This window comes from Cynocephalus volans, chromosome 7 (assembly GCF_027409185.1).
Source record: "Cynocephalus volans isolate mCynVol1 chromosome 7, mCynVol1.pri, whole genome shotgun sequence".
Lineage (NCBI taxonomy): Eukaryota > Metazoa > Chordata > Mammalia > Dermoptera > Cynocephalidae > Cynocephalus > Cynocephalus volans.
The window spans coordinates 81,837,858-81,844,904 of record NC_084466.1 but is presented as its reverse complement, the minus strand read 5'-3'; the positions used below and the strand labels follow the sequence as shown (position 1 = coordinate 81,844,904).

The 7,047-nt window shown below is 58.0% G+C and overlaps 1 protein-coding gene across 2 annotated transcripts; it reads right to left on the bottom strand.

The window, feature by feature from the left end:
• Positions 1-1,283: 1,283 nt before the first annotated feature.
• CDX2 (caudal type homeobox 2) lies at positions 1,284-6,608 on the bottom strand. Of its 2 annotated transcripts, none has more exons than XM_063103494.1 (3): positions 6,068-6,608; positions 2,416-2,561; positions 1,284-1,535 (listed from the first exon to the last, which is right to left on the bottom strand). In XM_063103494.1, exons 1-3 carry the CDS (start codon positions 6,606-6,608, stop codon positions 1,284-1,286), a joined length of 939 nt encoding a protein of 312 aa, XP_062959564.1. The 2 variants fall into 2 exon arrangements, with proteins under 2 accessions (XP_062959564.1, XP_062959565.1); XM_063103495.1 differs by having other exon boundaries at positions 1,400-1,535; positions 2,420-2,561.
• Positions 6,609-7,047: the final 439 nt, after the last annotated feature.

The following is a 7,047-nucleotide window of genomic DNA, read 5'->3' as shown; positions in this document are numbered from 1 at the left end:
GGGCCCTCTCACCTCCACTCCCCACAATTCCTCGGCAGCTGGGAAGCAGCTGACCATTCAGATGTGCATTTTGCCCAAAGGCACCCCCAGGAGAACCACACATTCCAAGGCTGGGCTCAGGCTTGGGGGCAGGGAAGGTCTCAGAACCTGCTCCTTCAGGCTCCTGACGCTCTGGGGTAAAATGAGGCTGTCCAGATAACCTTCTCCACCCTCTCCCTGATTTTTCTAATTGCAGCTTGCAAGCAGAGAGGATATTTCATTTCTTTAAAAAATAAAATAAAATAATAATTCCAGAGAATCTGAAATCTGGAAAGCTCATTTATCTCTTTTTTTCTTTTTAGAAAAAATTCAACTGTGTTCAAATACCCCTACTTCCCTTCACCATATCACTTCTCTCCCCATGGATGCAGAAAGTTTTAAAATGCTGGCTTGGATGTTACACAGACCAACGACCAACGACCCAAACAGCAGCAACAACAACAAAAACTCCCCTTCTTCATCAGCCCCAAGATTGTGAAAATGACAGGAAGTCCAGGTTGGCTCTGGCATTTATAGCACTGACATACATTCAGCCCAGAGAAGCTCTGGTGACAGGCTTTCTAAACAAGGCCCCATCCGGGCCCCCTTGTCAGATCTGGAGTCCAGTAACCACCCCCTCACACCACATACTGCACATCCACCAGCCAAGACTTTACTGGTCTGGGAAGGGAGGAGAAGAAAAACCCAGGCCACCTGGGGGTCCTGCAATCTTTGGTCAGTCCAGCTTCCTATCTTAGCTGCCTCTGGCTTCTGCAGTTTACGTCTTGCCTTTCCCTGAGGCAGAGGGCTGGCTGGGCCTCAGGCAGCAGTGAGCAGGCAGCAGCCATCTTGGCTCCAAGCACTACTGTTCCCTGAGTCTCTCTCTCTCCCTTCAGCTCCAACCAGAGATGCAGCCTGCAGATCTTGGAGGGTCCCGCTGGGGAGAAGGTGGCTGAAAGCCTGCTTGGTGTAGCCAGTCCAGACAACGTTTCTGCCAGTACCAAATGAAGCCCCAGTGGTCACTCCTGTCTCCTCACTGGCAGAAAGAGCCAGACTGGAAAAAGTAAAAATCTGGGAGAGTATCTTCCTTGAGGCCCCCAATCCCACTTGTCCTTCCTCCTGGCCCCCATTTTACCTCTGAGAGCTAGGTGTGTAGGTATACATTTGTGGGTGGGAGGGGAGGGGTCTCTTCTGAGGATTCTAGCACAGTCCATGCTCCTCATGGCTCAGCCTGGAATTGCTCTGCCGCTGCAGACCACTGTGGGTCACTGGGTGACAGTGGGGTTTAACACCCCACCAGTTGGCCCCAGAACCCCAGGGACAGATCCGGGCACCGAGCCTTGCAGGGAAGACACAGGACTCAAGGGCTCTGGGACACTTCTCAGAGGACCCGGCTGAGGCTGGGGAGGCTGTGGTGGAGGTTGTGGAGGTGGCGGCTGCTGCTGCTGCTGTTGCTGCAACTTCTTCTTGTTGATTTTCCTTTCCTTCGCTCTGCGGTTCTGAAACCAAATTTTAACCTAGAAATGGAAAGGTTGGGAAAAACAGAAGGTGAAGAAGATGGCCGGGAAAAGAAGAACCATATCCAGCCCTAGCACCAGTATCTCCCTCTTTAACTAAGGACCCAGACCCTTCTAGAAGCTTTCTTTGGAAATCCCCGTAACAGCCTAGTGCTGGAGCCATTTCCAAGCCACATTCTGCCTCATGAGAAAAGTCTTCCTCCTTCCTTCTCCCAGGTTTCTTTCTAAAGCAACCTTTATCTACATCTTTACTGGAAAAGTTCAGCGTCATAGAACCAAGGAAAACAGAAACCGTGAGGCCTTCTCTGCACAAGCAAGGGCGGGCAGCAGTGCGGGGTGTACTTCAGATGACAACCTTTGGCCCCTCAAGCCTAAACTGAAATGTACTATTCTTCACCTTGGAGCTGAAAACGAGACGATGTGGAGCTTCCTGACTGTGAATTTGGCCAGTTTTTTCTAGACTATCTGTATAGAGTGCTCATGAGCTGTGTCTCGCTTCTCTAGTTTTTATGAGCAGGGATTGGGTATTTTCATTTTATTTTTTCCCTCGGCACAGTGCTGGAAAGAGAGAATAGGTCTTTGATGTCTTTATTGACCCAAATGGAATTCTGGATGAAACTAACACTCTTGGCTTTTTCTTGTACCTCCTAGACCCCTCGAAATGGGGGAGGGGGGGATGAATGCATCAAAAAAGACAACCAGAGGTAGAAAGAGGCTTTTTTAAAGTACTCAAAAGACAAGTGCTTTCGCCCTCCTGCTTTAATCTGCCCACAGAATTTGGTGGGCCCAGTGGCCTGGCTTCTAACCCTGCCTGCAGGCCTCCCCTCCCCGGCCCTCTGCCAGGCAGCGGCCAGGCCCGGGGAAGCAGGGCGGTGCCCACCTGCCTCTCGGAGAGCCCCAGCGTGGCCGCCAGCTCGGCTTTCCTCCGGATGGTGATGTAGCGACTGTAGTGAAACTCTTTCTCCAGCTCCAGCCGCTGGTGGTCTGTGTACACGACTCTGTATTTGTCTTTCGTCCTGGTTTTCACTGTGGAGGAAGAAGAAGTTACGGCTGAGAACTACAAGGTGGCCCATCAGTCACGGGTAATGACAAACCTCCCTAACCCAGGGGCCATTTCTCTTCCTCCACCGCCCTGGGGGGCCAGGGTTTGGCTGATTCCTGCCAAGTCTGATGAGACCCGCCCCCAGAGGGTCCTGGGGGGTGGCGGGCTAGCAGGAGCAACTAAACTAAGCTTGGGGTTAAATGGATTTTAAAAATTAGGAGAAACTAAAACCTCCTACACACAGAAGATAGCAGAACCCAATGCCCTTTTAATAAACCAGATATAGTACTGGTATATATTTAGTACCAAAGGAAAGGGGGCACGGCAGAGCGGCCAAAGTCCCCAACATATTCAGATTTTCAGGCCTATCAGAGATGGAAGCCCACCCTGAAAACAGCTGGGCTTTCAAATATGTGTTGCTGGGATGGGCATGGGGGTTACTTTCTGTTTGCTTTACTACAAGTGGAAAGGGAGGTGCGGATGCTGACAGGTTCCCTCAGATCCCCAGAATCAGCTCCCAGGCATGGCAGGCCCATCCAGTGGAATTCTGAGCTCTAGCAGTCTGAATCTTGGTGGCAGGCAGAAAACCCCTCCCGCTGGAGACACTTTCTACCTGCCCGAACCAGGTTTGGCATTTGGCACTTTTTCTTTTTTAATCCTCCATTTATTCCCTCCGTAGCTATCCTGACCAGTGATCTACACTCTTGGATTGAGTCAACATATTAAATCTTGGATTGATTGTTTTACTGAAGGGCCTTGACAAATAGTGTCGCCGCTGTTGCAGCAGGCCCGAGCCTGGCGTCTCCACCAGGTCTGTTCTGGGTCAGCCCTTGGCAGAGCCCTGGCCAGGAGCTGTTCTCTCTGGCTCGGTCCCAGGTCGGGGTCTTCTTGCAAAGGTTCAATTGCCCAGTGTCTAGTCCTATAGGAAGATCTAAAGGGTCTGGGAGTTGCCTGGAGGTGTTTAATGCCCCGCAGGCCGACTTTGTTCAGGTAAAACCCTCTGCAAACCACAACAAAAGCGCCCTGGGAAGATACAGGCAGGATCAGAGGGAGCTCCCCCGAGCCACTGAAAGGGGAACACAGCCGCAAACAATGCAGGACAAGGCGATCTTATCAAAGAAAAGCCCTTTCAATGCCTTAATAACAACCGCATTCTGTTTGAATTACCACTACTGAGCAAATGGCGGCCCCGGCTTTCATCCCCCTCCCCAGCAGGCGTATTAACATAAACACGGCCAGCCAGGCGCATTTGAATGGGCGCTGCGGCCCCGACCCTGCGCCTGCCAGGAAAGTAAAGGGAACTAACACGTCCGGAGACCCTTCGACGTGGTGGGCGCGTTCACACGCGCTACCGCCTCAGACACACTCGACGCTGCCCGTGGTTCTCGCCCCTTTTTACAGATGAGGAAACAGAATCGGACCAGCTCACGCTGACGGTGTAAGGCGGGGCTGGCACCGGAGCCCGTCGGAGCCACACAGGACACCTCCGGGGCTGGGGAGCGCGGGGCAGTTCCCCCAGCCGCACGCCCAGGGGGATACTCGCCTTGGGGTGCCTCGGAGCGGCCCTTGCTCGGGTGCTGCCCTTTCAGTGTCCCGGGCGAGCCAGGGAACGCGGTGACCAGGACCCTATGCGCTCTGCGGCCCGCGCCCCGAGGGCCTTGGAGGCGCCCCGCACCCCCTGGGAACCAAGGAGGGGGACTGAAGGAGGGGAGGGATGAGAGGGACTTGTCAGAATTCATTATTGACTGCGAAAGTCACCACCCTCTTTCCGGGCCCTAAAAGAGACAATGGCAGGGCTGGGAAGGTGTATATCAAAGCGGGCCGGGCCGCGAACCCCCAGCCCCCCACCGCCCCTTGACAGATGACGCTCCGCAGAGGAGTCGGGCTCCGGCCCGCGGGCCGCGGCCTCCGCGCATTAACATCACAAGGGCGCCCGGCGCCGACCGCGGCCTTGCCACCTCGGCGCGGGACTTCACAGCGTCCTCTCATCTTCTGACCCCGCGGCCTGAGCCCCTGCGGCTCCCCTCCGTCCCTCCCTCCCCCACACCCGGCCCCAGCCCCAGCCCTGCCGCCGCTCTCCCCGGACACGCAAAAGGTCTTCCTTAGGCCTCCTGCGACCCCCACCAACCGAGCCGCGGAGACTCTGCCGAAGGCAGGTCTTCGGGAGCTGGCGGCTGGGAGCGCTCCCTGCTAGGACGAGGGCGCCTCCCCTCGGGAAAAGGACCGAGCCAAGGCGTTGAGGCCCGTCAGAGGCTCATCTGTGGCCTTCTCCGCGGGCGGCCGCGTTCCCACCAGGACGCTGCTGGCATGTGCACGGTGACGCAGAAACCGATGCCCGGAGACAGCCCCCAACGGGCGCTCTGATTTATACGGCTGTAATTAGCTATAAACCTCTGCAAAGCGGCCATAACCTGCATGCGGGCCCTGCTGGGCTAGCAATGAGGAAAGCGAGAAAAGCGGAAGCGCTGAGGGCTGGGGGAAGACTTCATGGAGCAAAGGGGGACTCTGGGACGCCCCCACCACCCCTATTTGCTCTTCCTTCCCACCTCGACGCACATCCCGACACCAGAAGGGACAGACCCGGAGCCGATGAGCCACACAGTCCGGCAAACCTAGGGTCTTTTCGGAAACATCTCCTGATTGTTGAAAACACACACACAACCCCGAGGACCTTGAAAGGAAGGTTCTGGTGAAATGGCCCCTGTCTGGAGCAGCAGCTGAATCCCCACCAGGGGTTCGTCCCCCCTTTTCCTGCTCTCAGCAGACAGGAGAGGACTCCCGCGGCTTCTGGACCTTAGCCTTCCAGTTTTTGCTTAAAATAACCCTTTCGCAGATCAAAGGTTCAGAGACGGGGCGCACCCCCTTTCCCTTAGCTACTGGGACTGGCAGCTCCTTCAGCGACAGCAGCTTTCCCGGATCTCTCTGCTCGCTATAGCTCTGATCCCTTGAATTGGCCCGAATGTCCAAACCTGGCCCTACGCGCAGCCTCGTCGCCCGCCCCGGTCCCCCAGGCCACCTCTGTTCTTGGAGGGCGGAGAGAAATGATCTAGCCCGGGCCCAGGGAAATTCGAGGTTCCCTCCCCTCGGCGGCCAGGAACTGTGCAGGAGGGCGGGCGGCTGCAAGTGGCCAGGACGAGATTCCGCCCAGCCTTGCTCAAGCCGACATTCCTGGGAGCTTCCCAAAGGTGTCCCGAGGTTATGAATGACGGACCGCTGGGAAGAGGAAGTCTGGGAAGAGGAAGCCATTCCTCTGCCCTAAACTGAATACAGGGTCGTGAGACCCAAAATATTCACTCCCAGTCGCGGTAGCCAGAGAAGCCCAAGGGGTCAAAGCCCCCGAATTTATCCACCTACCCCGCCCCTCCTGTCGCGGAGTTACCAGACAGCGCCGGACGCCCCTGTGCGCACTGCAGGCGTGGCCCGCCCAGCAGCCGGCGACCCTGCCGCGCCTTCCCGGTGCGCCCTCCCGCGGGGCGCCGTCGCCTCCTACCTTGGCTTCCGAGGGACGGCTGCGCCGGCTTCCGCATCCACTCGCACAGGTTCCGCCGCTGGCCGCCGGGGGACAGCTGCTCGGCTGCGGCAGTGGCGCCCGGCCCCGGAGGGCCGGGGTTGAGCGTCTGCAGCAACCCCGAGGCACAGGAAGGCGCGGCGGCCGGGTGATGCGGGTGGTGGTGCGGGTGGTGGTGCGGGTGGTAGTCGGCGGGGCTGCTGTAGCCCATGGCGGCGGCAGGGGAGCCCCCGTTGAGGCCGTGCGCGACCGCGTTGGCAGCTGCCGCCGCGCCTCCCGGCGCGTAGCCGTTCCAGTCCTCTCGGAGCGGGGCACCGTACGCCGCCGGCCAGGACGGCCCCGGGGACTGCGCGCTGTCCAAGTTCGCTGCAGCCGCGGCTGCGGCCGCCACGTGGTAACCGCCGTAGTCCGGGTACTGCGGGGGGCTGACGAAGTTCTGCGGCGCCAGGTTGAGGCTGCCAGAGTGGCGCACGGAACTGGGGTACATGCTCACGTCCTTGTCCAGGAGGTAGCTCACGTACATGGTGGCGAGGGCCCGAGAGCAGACCTCACCATGCTGCCTGGAGACGGACGCTGGAGGCTGCCAGGGGCGCGGATAGAAAGGGGCGAAGGGGCGCGAGGAGCCGCTGGTGGCTGCGCCCCAGCCCGCGGTGCTCCGCTGGCTCCTCGCGGTGCTTCTGCCTCCGAGGCGGTCCCTCCCTCTGGCCTGCCTCCTGCCTCCCTCCCTCCCTTTCTTCCGTCTTTCCTCCCACCTCCTTCCCACTAGGCTGCAGAGGCGGGGAAGACCCGCCACCGGCTGGCGTGCGGAGCCCCAGGCCGGCGGCCTTACGTGATTAACGAGTGTTTACAAGACTCTATTAGTAATGACACAGACACCAATGGCTGGAGACGTCGAGGCGCAGCGCACACTCAGCGCACACCCCCTCGAAATACGATTTGCATTTTAAAAGATAAGGTGGGGG